Source organism: Acomys russatus, chromosome 9 (assembly GCF_903995435.1).
Source record: "Acomys russatus chromosome 9, mAcoRus1.1, whole genome shotgun sequence".
Taxonomy (NCBI): Eukaryota; Metazoa; Chordata; class Mammalia; order Rodentia; family Muridae; genus Acomys; species Acomys russatus.
Genome location: NC_067145.1, coordinates 20,432,609 through 20,448,670, shown reverse-complemented (window position 1 = coordinate 20,448,670; position 16,062 = coordinate 20,432,609). Strand labels below are relative to the sequence as shown.

The following is a 16,062-nucleotide window of genomic DNA, read 5'->3' as shown; positions in this document are numbered from 1 at the left end:
CACAGCACATTCATTAAGAACCCCTTTAAACATCTTAGCCAGAGTGGGGTAAATATTTACATATGCAACTTATTGAAATTAAACGTCCACATCTGAGTTGAGGTGGTTTAGTTGAGGTACGCTTTAGGAAACGACCGTTTTCTTTCCATAGCAGATGGCTCTAGAGTCATGACTGAAAAGACCTAGCTCATGTTAATAAAGATAGTCATCACCTAAAAATAAGAAAAACATCACGGGAAAGGTTGTTGTTGTTGTTGTTGTTTTTAAGGTAGGTATGTGTGTGTGTGTGTGTGTGTGTGTGTGTGTGTTTCAAAATACTATTCAAAATCTAAAGCTGTAGTCCAGGAGAAGAGAAGAGCATACAGAGGGTGCTGCTTGTGCTCTCAGTGACATGAGGAGCCTCTGAATGTTTTAGTTTAAAAATACTCTGGAAGAATAGAAGCCAAATGGCCGCAGGATTATGAGTTCTCTCCCAGTTGTCCAGGTATTAAAAGCAGGCACAAGTAAGAATAGCCTTCCCAGTGACGGATGACCAGCACGTGAGCTACAGAGCAATGTTCCCAGTCAGGGTACATCACACACCTGCTCCTCCCTCCCCCAGACCTCTAACAAGACTCACCCTGTACTTCCCTTCCCATGTGAACGCACTACCACTATTAAAAAGGGGATTTAAGAGGAAGCTAGACTTAACGGACCAAAAAAAGAAAAGAAAAGAAAAGAAAATAGCCAAAAAGCCCAGTAAATGATGGCAGAGCAAAACGTGGTGTACACAGGCAGTGGGATATTACTCAGCTGTGGGAAGGAATAAGGTATGGTAAAGGGTATATTGTGGGTGAATCCTGAAGTAACCGTGCTGAGCAAAAGAAGCCAGACAAAGTTAACGAAGGACATAGGTTGTTTGTATGGCTATACAAAGGCAAATGCATAAAAAGCAGGCCTGTAATGTCCAGAGCTAGGGGAAGAGGGAAGTGGAAACCATTACCTGATGTTTGTGAGGTTCCCTTTGAGGGGAATGAGAACATTCTGGAACCATACAGCAACGCCAGTGTTTCTCTTGTCACTAGTTAGCCTCACTCCACTCACCTTCCACCATCATTTCCCGAGATGCAGCTCACCACATCTACCTCTATTCTCCCAGCCTTCCTACTATGTTTAAGGCCCTGCGTTTGCTTTCAGTCCTAAGAGCTTCCTCTATAACCCCCTTGACACATAAGTGAAACTCACAGAAAGCTCTTCACAAATGTCTCTCCCAGTGCTTTCCTCTTGGCTCTCAGGACACAGATGGCTGCCACCACCAAGCAATGCTCCAACCTGGCTTCCAGCATGGCATGGTCACATCACTCGGGACCCTCCTGACCACACTGGCTCCTTTTTCAATCCTCATTTTCCCTCTAGCCCAGTGGCAGCATCCTCTTAGGCACACTCTTAGATGGACGGCTTCTCAACTTTCGTCTTCCTGTCTCATGGACCACAACACTCCTGTTTCAGGGCACTGCTCGTGGACAAATTGGGTCAAACTGCATCAGGACGCAACTACTCACAAACCAGGTAGAAGTGCACTGCTTTGGTGGATGGAGGTGGGGCCTGACCAACTTGCCCTTGACAATTTCCAGTAAAGACTGGCTCTTTCACATCACAGCAAATATTCCTTTAGCTCCCTATTGTTGCTATGACAAACTGCTACAGGCTTACGGCTTAAAGCTTGTCACAAGCATAGTCTTACAGCTGTGCCCTGAATGTTAGCATCTCCTCTCCGGAGCCTACGGCCTTCATCTTCCAGCCCTTTGGAGTTGCATGTACTCCTTGACTCCCTCCCTTTACCTCCTGGCCCACCAGCAGCATCTCCTCGACTTCTTAATCCTGCCTTGCTCTGGAACGGGCCCTGTCGTGACCCTGCTGTGTCCATGTGCATAACCCGGGAAACATCCACATCCCACATCTGCAGAGTCCCTGTCGCCATGTAAAGTGACAGACGCAGGGAGAGATTAGAATATGGACATAGCGGGGACAGCAGCATCACCTGGCCCACTCTAAGCACATCAAGGTTCTGGAAACATCCCATAGCACGAGTACTCACATATTTTTCTTACAAACAAGGACTCTTCGGCTAGAACTTCAGATGGTTACTTTATACCCAGAATCAATGAGTCACCAATTTGTCCATCCGCTTTCCACACAATTGCTTAAAAATAAAGCTATCTTCTGGAGTTTGTAATTTGACTTTATATCAGGTTCTGGAGCGGGAGGGAGAAGACAGTCTCTACATATTTTGACTCAGGCGGAAGATTCGTGGGGAGGGGTGAAGAAAAGACTTCTTAGACCAACAGTAGAGCTATTCCAAAGATTCTGACTGTGGGTAGAAACACTAGCAAAACGGCCCAGAATTCAAAGTGCCTCCGAGTTCTTCCCCTCTCACAGGCCCTCACAAGCCATTAGCTTTTAAAACTAAGTGTTACTGCCACTTGTCCTTAGTCTGTGCCACGCATTTTCGAGCGTCCTCCTCCCCTAGTCTGTCTTACTCTGCACAGGTATATGCTTTGTCACACTTTTCTATTGCTTCTCCCTTGGTCTAGGCTCATTTTTACTCTTCTCCCCATTGAATATACATGCAAATGTGCATCCCAAGTACAAGCACAAATGTGTTTGTCTTGCCCAAATGCCTAGGTATTAACGCCCCCAACCCCTACCCTCACCCCCACTTTGGAGTGGATGCCTTCATTTCCCTAGCAAAAGGGTTCTGGGCTTCCCAGAGCTGAGAGGCCCCGCCTCCTACGCGCCCCCTAGTGGACACCAGCAGAAAAGCACCGCCGAGCACACTCAACACACACGAAGCGCTCAAGAAAACTTTGCAGAAGGCTTGCGATGTTTATAAATTACGTTTGGACCCAGAAACCAGTGCCCATTTCACACACCCTTCAATGAATGCAGCCTCCTCAGTTCAGAAGCTGCTCACGTTATGCGCCCGGCTTTCCCCTTTTCCCTTCACGCTTTTGCACTGCAATGCAGTAAGTTCAGAGACTTGTGGAGACTATGGCCAGCCACAGAGATGGGGTTAAGAGGCTGCGTTGTTTGTATATATGATGGAGTATTATGTAGCATAAAAACTTAAGTGAACCTCAACTAGGTACAGAGGCACAACTATAATATTGTATTGAAGTGTGTCATATATCCCAGGCTGGCCTCCAACACAGTACGTAGCCCAGGATAACCTTGAACTGATGATTCAGCTGCTTCTGCCTCCCAAGAACAGGGACTACAGGCATGTGGCACCACACTGTTTTTATGAGGTGCTGGGGACTGAATGGCTTCATGCGCGCTAGACAAACACTTTCCCCAGCCCTCATCTTGTTTTTAATACCTTGAGTTTTATTTTTAATAATTTTTTTTTTTAAAAAACAATTGTATTGCCATTGCAAAGACCTACACCCATCTCCAGGGCCTCTGACTTTCACTCTGAGCTCACAGTCTCCCCAGAGACGAGTGTGGAGCTTAAAATATGGCACACGGGACACGTTAAGCAGTTTCTATGTAAGTATACCACTGGTGGTGAGAGACAATGAACCTAGCCCTCCATGTCATGTCCTCTAGGATGACGTCACAGCTGAGTCCCCTTTTGTAGTTGACTTTGATGAGTCTCAGTATCAAACTGCAACTTGGACAACCCAACCTTCTCAGCTGGAATCTTTTTTTTTTAACACATTTTTATTGAAAAATAAAATAATTCATATTACATCTCATTTTCTATCCCATCCCATGCATCCTCCCATTCCTCCCTCCCTCCCACTTTCACCCCAATCCCCCTTCCCTATGACTGTGACCGAGGGGGACCTCCTCCCCCTGAATATGGTGCTAGGGTATCAAGTCTCTTCTTGGTAGTCCGCTATCCTTCCTCCGAGTGCCATTGGGCCTCCCCAACAAAGGGACATGGCCAAATATGGGGCACCAGAGATCCTGTGAAAGTCAGTCCCCAGTCTCCACTTAACTGTGGAGAATGTTCTGTCCCTTGGTTAGACCTGGGTAGGGGTTTGAAGATGACTGCACATTTTGTCCTTGGTTGGTGCCTTTGATCAAGCAGAACCCCTGGGCTCAGATCCACCCATCATAATGTTCCTCCTGTAGGTTTCTAGGACCCTCTGGATCCACCTACTTCCCTATCCCCTATATTTTTCTCACCTAGAGTCTCAATAGGATGTTCTCACCTCTATCCCACTTTCCTGGTAGGTGCAGACTTTCATGGGACCTGCCCCTTGGGCTAGTGTCCAGTTATAAGTGAGTATATACCATTTGAGTCTCTCTGCTTCTGGGTTAGCTCACTCATTATGATCATTTCTAGTTCAATCCATTTGTCCACAAATTTTGGGAATTCCTTGTTTTTAATAGCTGAGTAGTATTCCATAGTGTAAATGTACCACAGTTTCTTTTTTTTCTTTTTTCATTTTATTATTTTATTCATATTACATCTCGATTGTTAGCCCTTCCCGTTTCCTCCCATTCTTCCCTCCCTCCCACTTCCCCCCTTCTCCCCTCCCCTATGTCTGTGATTGAGGGAGACCTCCTCCCCCTATATATGCTCTTAGATATCAAGTCTCTTCTTGGTAACTTGCTATCCTTCCTCTGAGTGCCGCCAGGCCTCCCCATCCAGGGGACATGGTCAGAAAAGGGGCACCAGAGTTCGTGTGAGAGTCAGATCTCACTCTCCACTCAACGGTGGAGAATATCATGTTCGTCGGCTAGGTCTTGGTAGGGGTTCGAAGCTTACTGCCTATATTCTCCTTGGCTGGTGCCTTAGTTTGAAGAGGACCCAAGGACCCAGATCTGTCTGTCATAAAGTTCTTCTTGTAGGTTTCCAGGACCCTATGGGTCCTACTATTCCTTATTCTTCCATGCTACTCTCGCCTAAAGTCTCAATAGGATGTCCTCTCCTCTGACCCACTTTCTTGGTAAGTAAAGTTTTTCATGGTACGTATCCCTTGGACTAGTGTTTTGATATAAGTGAGTATATACCGTTTGTTTCTTTTTGCTTCTGGGTGAACTCACTCATTATGATCATTTCTAGTTCAATCCATTTGTCCACAAATTTCGGGAATTCCTTGTTTTTAATAGCTGAGTAGTATTCCATAGTGTATATGTACCACAGTTTCTTTATCCATTCTTCTACTGAGGGACACTTAGGCTGTTTCCATGTTCTGGCGATTATGAATAAGGCTGCTATGAACATGGTTGAGCAAATTTTCTTGTTGTGTGCTGGAGCATCTTCTGGGTATATTCCAAGAAGTGGAATAGCTGGGTCTTGAGGAAGCCCTATTCCTAGTTTTCTGTGATAGCACCAGATAGATTTCCAAAGTGGCTGTACTAGTTTGCATTCCCACCATTCGGCTGGAATCTTAAGAGAGCCCTGTGCATGACCCGGAGACCCAGCCCAGCAGCCCTGGGAGGACTTGTTCTGTCTATGAATGGGCCCCTTCTTTTGTCAGGAGAAGAAGAAAGGGGCTTTGAGTCCCCACTGGACAATAGATAACTACAGAATTGTGCTCGGCTTTTTTTTCCCTTAAGGCATAAAAGGCCCATTGGAATTCTCATTTTGGCAGAAGACAGGCTTTCAGTTTGTGGAGCTCAGCTCCCAGGTTCCCTGGGTGCCATCAGCCAAAATAGGCTTATGCAGGCACACAGCACATTTTAGGTTGAGGGACTCTATTTTCTGAAAAAGAAAATTTTTTTCCTCCACTTAACCCAACCAAATGTAACTTTCACTGGAGATACTCCTTTAAAACTCATGGACACCCTCAAGGAACATGTCTACAGAGCAAGGTGCCACACTTATTTGTGGACGGTCCAGGGTTACAATGCAGAGAGAACAAAGAAGCTCTAGGAAGAAAAGTTAAAGCTGTGAAGTCTAAGAGTTTAACACATGCAATTTGTGATTACTGTTCTTGGGAGAGATTACACATTTAAGCAACCAACTTTCTGCTTAGGATTTTGATTTGCCATCCTGCCTATAGTTTATATAGCAGCAAGAGTCATACTTACATTTAAAATAATTTTTCTCAGGCGGGTGATGTTGCTCAGTGGTAGGACACTTGCTTATCATACAAAATGCCCTAGGTTCAATTCCTTGCAACACACACACACACACACACACACACACACACACACACACACACACACATTAACTATGTTCCATTTGTCCGAGGAGATAGCAACTTAGAGACACTAGGTAAATTTTCATTCTTTAAGAGAAATGATGTGATCAGAATTTAATGTCCTAGCATCTGCTTTAATCCTCTGACTCGCTGTGAGCTGGGTGGAACACCACAACTTGGACTTAACAGTCAAAGATTCTCTCCCTGTCCCTCAAAATATGGAGTGGCAAGAGCAGTTATGGAGTGGCAATTATCTGGAAGCTGATGGAACAAAAGCGCATTTTATGCCAAGGCCAAATGTCAGTGCCATGCTTCTGCTCTGCGTGGGTAAGAGGAGGAGAAAACATGTGACACACAGACCATGAAGGGGAACCTGTGATTTGGCCACACAGGGGAAAACCCCCAGGACTCCTGCTTAGCCCTGCTAGGATGGTCTGTGCTCTGCCTCAAGGTGAGTCAGGTTGGTGCCTGGCCCAGCTGCAGCTGAATCCGAGGGCCACCACTGCCTCCTACAGACAGCTCCCTGCTACAAGTTCCTGGAGGTCCCAGAAGACCTGTCAGAAATCCCCCAGCACCTTGTCAGTCTCAATTCTACAATTTTCATACCAACAAACTAAACCTTAAATATCTCAATACTGAACAATAAAGTGACTTGTGGTGAAAACCTAGACCGTTGATATGGGTGATAATGAACAAACTATTAAAGAATCAAGTTAAAAAAAAAAAACTATTTGAACCGGGCATGGTTGTGCACGCCTTTAATCCCAGCACTTGGGAGGCAGAGGCAGGCAGATTAATAAGAGTTCTAGGCCAGCCTGGTCTACAAAGCAAGTTCAGCATAGCCAACGACATACAGAGAAACCCTGTCTTGAAAAAACAAAAACAAACAGAAAATAAAACTATTGGAATGGCATAAAGTTTCCTTTTCCTCCTGTATCTACTGAGATAAACTCAGTAGAGCATTTTATTTTTAAAAAGAAAGCATAGGTGCAGAAAAGAGTAGAGTGTAAGCATCACCATTTGTTAACAGGGGGTTTCACGAAATCACACAATTTTTCAGAAATTAAAAGACAATATTAAGACTCTTGAGTGGGTCTAACCTAATCCTTGAAAGGAGTCATAAGGGTTGTTAGCTCAGTCCAGCTGACAGCAACCTCTGTATAAATCCTGCACACAGTTTACAGTTGTCAAATAGGTGAAAAAAGAGCTTTTCTCAGAGTGTGCTCACCTGGAAACATATCTGCATAATGACTATTCTGGGCACCCCTGCCAACACAACATGGCATCGGAGTCAAAGTTCCCAATCACTATTGATGCTGTTGAAACTCCAAGCCTGGCTTTGGCATGGTGAACTGCTACAGTGCAAACACTTGCAGAGTCTACAAACTGTCCTCAGACATCTGAAGGATTGTGCACGCGCTTGTGGGTACATGTGACCACCACCACCGAGATGGATGGTGAACACTTTACCCAAAGTGAAGAAAGCCCGACAGACAGGAAGCCAGGCTCACACCGAGATCAAGCCCAGACTGAAAACAGATACTGCAAGAGGGAAAACTAAGCCTTGCTGAGTAATCTGAGTATCTCAGCTGTTGCACCAAAGGACAGTGGGGGACAATGTCTAGCCACTGCCAAGGACGAGGGTGACAGTTAGGGTTAGAGTTGGTTAAAGTTAGTAAGCCCACATGGCTCCCATGAGCACAGTGTGCCTTCCTCTACCTCCAGGGAGCTGCTTGTCACCATGTATTTTAACCTGTAGGTTGTTCCCCTTTTTTTTTTTTTAACCTTTTACACTGTTAAAGATGACATTGCGCAAGGCCAGATGCTGAGGACTACAGCTTAAGTCACCTGCCCACCCCACTCTCCTGCCATCCACGAGCCACGTCACTGGAGGAGAAATCCCTTACCTTTCACTGAGGCTTCTCCACAGCTGCGCACCTGCAATAGGAAATGAAATGTGAAACTTGAGCAAGAAGTCACTCTCCAGGGGCATCTGCCAGCTTAGAAATATCCCAAGCTTCTCCAAGAAGAATGTTGATGTCTCTTACGTGCTAGACACTGTCAACACAGCGTCCATGTTGATTACCATGATGGGAGCAGGCAATAATCTACAAAACATTTAAATATCATAAAGGCAGGGCACTCTGGAGCACAGTCCCTACCTGTGGGGCAGAAAACAGAAGGAAGCACTTAAGAAAAAGTGCTGTCAAAGAACCAGTAGGAGACTTGACAGGAGGTGCCAAGCACCATACTTCAGAAAGGACAGACAGGACTGCCAAGCAGGACTAACGGAAGTGGTACTGGTGCAGTCTTCAGATAGTTTAAACCTCCCAAGAAAAACAACAACAACAACAACAAAAAATAGTTGATAATAATGATGAAGATAGATGATAGGTACATCATCACCATCATCACCATCATCATCATCATCACCATCATCATCATCATCATCCTCAAGCTCAGTAAGAAACAACCAGGAGACATTTTCTGCACTTTCCACCAAACCAAAGGTCAAAGGTAGTACCCTGTGTATTACTGACTATCCCCTACCAGATGAACGTCCCCTATCAAATTCTTCTTAACATATACTGCTAGGAAGAAAGTTGCTCAAAACTCTTAGTTTACAAACCTTTGGAGAGCTGGGATTATTCAATTAATCTGGTTTCCTTTAGTGCCTTGGTTGCATAAGCATATGGATCGAATGTTCCTCAGGTCACATTAGGATACTAGACTTCTGCTCCTGTTAGGCGTCTGAAACAACTGTGTCTCCTGTCCGTGACTCAAACCTTCTAGAGTTGAAGAGCAGTAAAAATGAAGTCAACTTAAGACAGGGGGTTATGAGGAATGCTGTGGACTCAATTAGAGAGAGAGATGGATAGAAACCATGCTGTTCTACCCTCATCTTGTACTTGTCTAACTAGCATCTTCATAGTGTTTCTCCGATGACTCTGGGAGCCAACAGTGGAGAAAGGAGATCCTGGCATGAGATGTGCGTCTGAGGTTAAGAACTGGAGAAATGATTACAGTTGAGGGACAGGAGAACTGGGAAGGCTTGAAACTGCAGCCCCCACTGAGCATAGATCCGGTGGGGACTGTGCAGAGGGAGGAAGTTCTGACAAAGATGGGGTCCAAGCACAGCACAAGAAGCAAAGGGCTAGAGAGGGAAAGAGTAAACTAACAGCGGGTTCCACGGGGACAGAGACCTAGGGGCTGAGCAGAGCGTGCTGGATCCGGGGCTTTGCATGTGGAGGTTTGACAGGTGCTTCTGCAGGCTAACCTAGGACAAGTGGCTGCCACAAAGACTACTGAATCCAGGCCTGAGCTAAACCAAGACAGAATAACAGTAATGGCAGAGCAGGTACAGGACTAGAGATCATGGGCCTGACCTCAAATAGGTCCAATCTCAATGACCCAGAGGCTGCTGAGCTGTGGCATAAATAGATAGTGTGGATCCACAGGAGGGACGACAGAAAGACACAGTGGTCACAGAACTACCCCCTGCCACATGACTGCGGGCAGACATGGGGACACCTAACTGGGCCCTCTTTCCTCACAGATAGTACCCGAAGAGTTTAGAGTCTGAGTTGGAGATGGCGACCCTAGTTAGTGTGAGGCTGGAGAATAAAGTGTTTACAGCCAAACTGAGGATATGGGAGGAATGTAATCCACATCAGAAGATGGCCTCAGAACCTGTGAGTGAGCAGTGACACAGTGGTGCAAAAGCATAATCAGAAATACAGGGGTACATACTTCTGAGGCCTACAGCAGAGGACTCTCTTGCAACTGGAGGTTGCAATGACCCACTAACCAAACGCCTAGGTATCTGTGAGAAAAACTGATTCTCACGACTGCATCTCTGCTCCCCTTTCTCCATTTGTTTCACATGAAGTGTCAAGGATGTGTCAGAGGGATGGACGGGGAGGAGAAAGGAGAAGAGGGTGGGCTTTGCTTGATTCTCAATGGGTACAGAGCTCCTGTCTCCTAAGATGAGAAACTTCACAAGAAGCTACTCAGAAATGTGCACACAGTTCATAAGGATGTGCACTTAAAACGTGGGAAGTGTAGTGGAAAAAAAAAAATACTTGGGGGAAGGCTATACAACTATGCTCATAACCAGCAAATCTCATATGTTTAGCCAAGAATGTGGAAAGTGGGCAGCTAAAGGAGGGAAGGAGACACACGGTCCCAGACAGCTCTGCTCACCAAGGCTTCACCAGCACCATAAGTGGAGGTATCTGAGAGTCACAGACAGTTCTGATGGGAGCTACAGTGATGCCACAGCTGCTTCTCCATACATCTTGCCATGAAGTCTACATCTCCCTGAGAGCAGCCTACTGCAGCCAGCACGGTGTTGGGCTGCAAAGCCTGCTGCCATATCCAGCCAGCTATTCACAGAGCTCAATCGGATCTTTGTCCTAAAAGATCAGTGAGGACAAAGAAGGCCCCAGGGTCTCTCCAGCCAATGTTACTGGGGAAGGAAGCTCATATTTTTCTTTTTCTTTCTTTCTTTTTTTCTTGCATAGAAATGCTGTGTTCAGAACAACACTATTCAGTAAAAAAGCCTGAGAGAAAGATGGGCCTTTTACAGAGGCCTGGGTGAGGAGGAGGTGAGGGCAGAGGCCAGCATGTCTCCATCTCCATTAGAAGCTGGTGCTTAGAACCAGCCTTGGCACAAAAAGACGCTTAACATACCCTGGCCGATGAGAAGGCAGAGCTCCAGATGTCCTGTCAGCTGAACAGAGGAGAGACAGGTGGGTTATAGGCTGTCACTCACTGTAGCCCTTCACCTGAACTGAATTCCAATCTGTGGTATAAGAATGGGTTTCTCTCAGACCTAGCCGATGGAGAGGACATTCTCCACGTTGAGTGGAGAGTGAGGTCAGGCTTTCACACAAACTCTGGTCCCCCATTTTTGACCACGTCCCCTTGATGGGGAGGCCTGGTGGCACTCAGAGGAAGGATAGCAGGCTACCAAGAAGAGACTTGATACCCTATGAGCATATACAGGGGGAGGAGGTCCCCCTCAGTCACAGACATAGGGGAGGGGAGTAAGGGGAAATGGGAGGGAGGGAGGAATGGGAGGATACAAGGGATGGGATAACAATTGAGATGTAATATGAATAAATCAATAAAATATTAAAAAAAAAAAAAAAAAAAGAATGGGTTCTCTGCTGTTACAGGATGAAGTGGTTTCCGTCCCTAGAGCAGGAGAGGTATCTGTGACTGTTGCTTCATAGAGAAAAGGGGTGCCATCGCAGGTGCTGTCATGTTAAGACTAGAGAGTATCACCCTAGGTCACCCTAGGGGGCACCGATAACAATCACACGTGCCCTTTGCAGAGAGCTCGGAGGGAGGTCTGAAGCAAGCACAAGAGAAGCCGGAGTGACCACAGAGGCAGGGCTGTGATGATGCAGTTACAAGCCAAGGAGCAAGTCAGGAAGAGACAGGGATGGGCCCATCCCTAGAGCGTCCAGGATGAATACAGACCCACCTGCGGGCTTCCAAGCTACGAGAAAAATACCCAGCCACCAAGTGAGTGGTAAATCCATTACAGCAGCCACACGAAACCACCTATCCTGCAGCTTCCTTATAGCCAGGAACAGATCTTAACAAGCTCAAGAATTATTCTTTCTTCCGTCGTGTCACCCTTGCTATCTTTTTGCACTACTAGGGATGAGACCTAAGGCCTGTGTGTGTGGTAGAGCACTGTGCTACTGAGAAACATCCTCTTTTTATTTTAAGACAGGATCTCAACCAGCAGCCCTGTTGTGGCTTTGCACTTCCTCCCTAGCCTAGGAGGCCTCAAACTACTGATCTCCTGCCGCCTTAGCCTTAACTGAGATTACAGACTTGCTCTGTCAACCCCGAGTTGAGAATCAGGGGTGCTTTCGGCTGGCAGACTTGGGCTCCACCTCCTCAGTGTTTTCAAGGGCAGCTTCCCCATGTACAAGGCCTTTCAAGGGCATTATTTGCAAATAAATAATTTCTCCACTGTCTAACTACCCAAATTGTTGACTCTGTTTCTTAGCAATTAAACTTTATTATACAACCCAACTAGCTTATACAAGAAGGGAAAAGGTTAAAGGGACAAAAGAGTGAACCTTCCGGTAGCCGTTCCACGGGGACGGGTCCTTAGGTGTCTCTCTGGCCCGCGTGCTGGTCCAGCTGGTCCGCTGCTCTACGCGCTCTCTCGCCCAGCTGACTTTGTTGTTCTCTCTTCCCCAACTCCCTGAGTCACGTGAGAAGGACCGGCTCCTTCTCCGGGTGAGGGTCCATTAGAAAGACAATAGTCCAGATGGGGTTCCCAGGTCTGCTTCCTGAATTCCAGACCCAGGATGGCTCCACTCAGTCTGTCACAAGGTATTCATGGGGTGCCCCAAGGGTAAAGCCCGCCAAGACTGCTCCCACCTGTAACAAGGCTTATTCTTTCCCACACAAATCACTGGTTGAAGTGAAAACTGAAGACTTGGTGGGTCCTGAGCAATGGACCTTGAGGGACCTTCCAAACAGCCCAGTCCTGGCCCGCACTCAGAAGCCAAGTCCTTCAGCTCGCCCTCTCCTCATTTGTCTGTTCTTTCAACTCACACCCAGGTGACTGCCAACATGAACTTATAATAGGAAATACTATGGTGTGTAGCTCCCTGGGCTGCCAACTTGCCTTAAAGGCTGCTGAGCACATTTACAAATGGCTGCATGCACTTTCATTCTCCTGAGGGAAGCGTCTGTTTCAAAGTACATTCAAGACAAAAAGAGCCTTCCTCTTCAGGCTGTGAATCAAGGCAGAAATGCAGAGCTTCTCAGCCAAACCAACCTCTCCACAGAACCTGAGGTGTGAGTTATTGACCCCAGAAAGCCTCAGTGAAACTGAGATACAACAGCAAATGCCATTGGGGGTTGAAAGTGAGGGAACTGGGCATCTATTCTCCAAAATGGGGGGGGGGGGTGCAAGAGGGAAGGAGAAAGGGATGTGTGACCTGTGCATCCATGAAATGCCTGAACTAGACAAAACTGAATTTGTTTTCCTTCCCAGAAAGGCTAGGCATGACGGAGTTACCTCCACACCTGAGCACGCTAATCTAAAACAATCTAAGAATTGTTTCCATGGTAGTTTGGTTTAGGACCTGGACAGACTTAAACATGAACCAGCTTTAAAGCCAACCCATGGAACACACACAGTAACCTTCAGTCCAGGCCTCAAGTTTTGTTTGACAGATGGTGCCTGTCTCTTAACATATTCCCATGATGGGCATCTGGACAGTTCAGTTCTTACGCACAGCGGTCCACACGGACCCAAGAGGCACTGGTCACTTCTTCGTGGTTTTAATCAATCTTATCACATGTCTACTCCTTGGGCTCATTATATTTTGACTTGGGGGATTTTTGCCCCTTTACAAAAACTAGTTCAAACATTAGCCAAAGAGGCGTGGACTTGCATGGAGAAGCTTCACTTGGGTTTTTAATACAGTACATAGCCCTTAACAAATCCAAGCAATGTTCAAAAATGTTTCAAACTCTCACTTTAAAGTGTAATGTTTACAGTTGATCTTGCTTTCAACATCATAATCATTCAAAATGTTATGTAGCTACCAGTGACTTGTAAGCACATTGCTTTCTTTCACTAAAGCAAACTATACATAAATTAGTAAATATTCAACTGCTATTCGCACAGCAGCCTACTTAAATATCACCGTGGTTTGTGAAGTACCTAAAAACCAATAGAGAGCTCAGCACACACAGACCTCTTACCTGCTCTCAAATACATTTAGAAGTTCGGGTATAGTTCAGTGATACATTGTTTGTATAACACGTGCAAGGCCCTGGGTTTAACCTCAGCACTGATGTGTGAGTGTGTGTGTGTGTGTGTGTGTGTGTGTGTGTGTGTGTGTGTTTGAAAATAGCAAACCCAGACAATATGATGACTCATGTCTATACTACTAGCACTCAGCAAGCTGAAACAAGAGCAGAGTTCCAGGTCAAGCCAGGTACAGAGCAAGTCCCCATCTCAGAAACCCAGAGGAAAGGGAGGGAAAGGTGGGAGGAGAGAGAGGTAAAGAAAACGGGGTGGTGATGGGGGTAGGGGTAGGGGTTAAAAGACATTGTCTACATAATCATCATGTTCAAAAGATTAATATTATCTGCACAAACATTAGACATTTAGGTTCCAGAAATAAAATGCATAAACGTTAAATGAGTGTCCTTACCTCTCGTCCTGGACAAAACCATGTCCTTGACGATTTGCATGATGACACGGCCAAGAATCATGACAGAAATGAGATGATAAACTCTCCAAGGAGTCAATGCCAGGAACCTACAGCCAAAAGACACAGACAAACCACCGCATCTCAGTGTCAACATTTTCACTGTCTTTAAATCTAAGTGATTTTTGCAGAAACAAAAACTACATTCAAAAAAAAAAAAAAACTACATCTAATAGTAATTTCTCTTTTCAAAAACCAACCCAGGGAAAATTGTATCGAAGTCAAAATAATCAAAATCCCTCAGGCCACGTGTACAGCAGCACTAGGCTTTCTGTTCCAGTCTTTAAGTTGGAGAGGCCACTCTCATCTCTCGCACATCTTCTCCTCTCCCACTCTCTCCTCTCCCAACTCTCTCCTCTCCCTCCTCCCTCTGTCTCTCTCTGTCTCTCTGTCTCTGTCTCTGTCTCTCTGTCTCTGTCCCTCTGTGTCTCTGTCTGTCTCTCTCTGTCCTCTCCTGCCTCGTCTCTTCTTTTCTCCTCTCTCTCTTCTCTTCTCTCTCTCTCTCTCTCTCTCTCTCTCTCTCTCTCTCTCTCTCTCTCTCTCTCTCTCTCTCTCTCTCTCTCTCTCTCTCTCTCTCGGCCTGGTCTGACCCAAACGCAACCATGGGTGCTGCAGGTAGAGACAGGAAAGCCCTGAAGCTGAGTGTTCAGTGACTGAAGCTACACGGTACGCTACCAACACAGAGCAGCTATGGGAGAAACCATCTCTTAAAAGTGGCATTGAGAGGGAAAGGTAAGATGGTTCATCAGGTGAAACACTTGGTGCCAAGCCTGATGGTCTGAGTTAGAACTGTGGGACCCCCCCACCCCACCCCACAAAAGGAAAGGTCCAACTTCTGTACATTGCCTAGCTCTATAGCTCTGCTCTGGCATGCCCCACCCCCAACACAAAACAAATGTAATTGTTAACTGCTGTGTGTGATGACCACAGTTTGGAGCCCAGCAGCTATGTAAAATCCAAGCAGGTATGGTGGCTGCCGGTAACTTCCAGCCTCTGCTGACAGTAGCAGGGACTCCCTGGTAAGATAGACTAGCCAGAATTGCAAACTCTGGGTTCAGAGACATACTCTGCCTTGTAAGATAGTAGAGAACAATTGAGGAAGACACCTGACATCAATTTTGGACTTACACACACACACACATTCATACATACATGCAAAAAAAGTGGTATTAAGGATCCAATTTGTGGGCTGGAGAGATGGCTGAGTGGTTAAGAGCCCTGGCTGTTCTTCCAGAGGACCAGGGTTCAATTTCCAGCACCCACACGGCAACTCACAACTGCCTGTAATTCCAGTTCCAGGGGGATCTGACAACCTCACCCAGATATACATGCAGGTAAAACACCAATGCACATAAAATAAAATATAAGCGATGAAAAGGTCTAGCACTTCCTCTTTTAAGATCACCACGCTCTAGTCCACTTGCCCACCTCCGCTCTGGAAAAAACAAACAAACTCAAATTCTGCTACCATAAAGAGTGTGATGCCTGCACAATTCCTTCTGGATAGGCCCATAAGAAGGACTAGCTAACACGTTGGAAGGAGCTTTGGCTCGTCAGTGAGACTAGAGCACGAGGCCTCTGCTTTGTCACATGTTAACTAGCCAAGTCAGTAACCAAGGTTAACCTGGATGCACTCAGGGACCCCGAGACAAGTCACTTTAACA

General features: G+C 46.1%; 1 protein-coding gene across 1 annotated transcript in view; it reads right to left on the bottom strand.

Moving 5' to 3' along the window:
- Retreg1 (reticulophagy regulator 1) overlaps positions 1 to 16,062 on the bottom strand; it is a 132,180-nt gene that overhangs the window by 72,412 nt on the left and 43,706 nt on the right. The window contains exons 2-3 of the mRNA XM_051151003.1: positions 14,342 to 14,448; positions 8,048 to 8,078 (exon numbers count right to left, since the gene is read on the bottom strand). Of these exons, the coding sequence (XP_051006960.1) occupies positions 8,048 to 8,078; positions 14,342 to 14,448 (138 nt within the window). The remainder of the gene's footprint in view (positions 1 to 8,047; positions 8,079 to 14,341; positions 14,449 to 16,062) is intronic.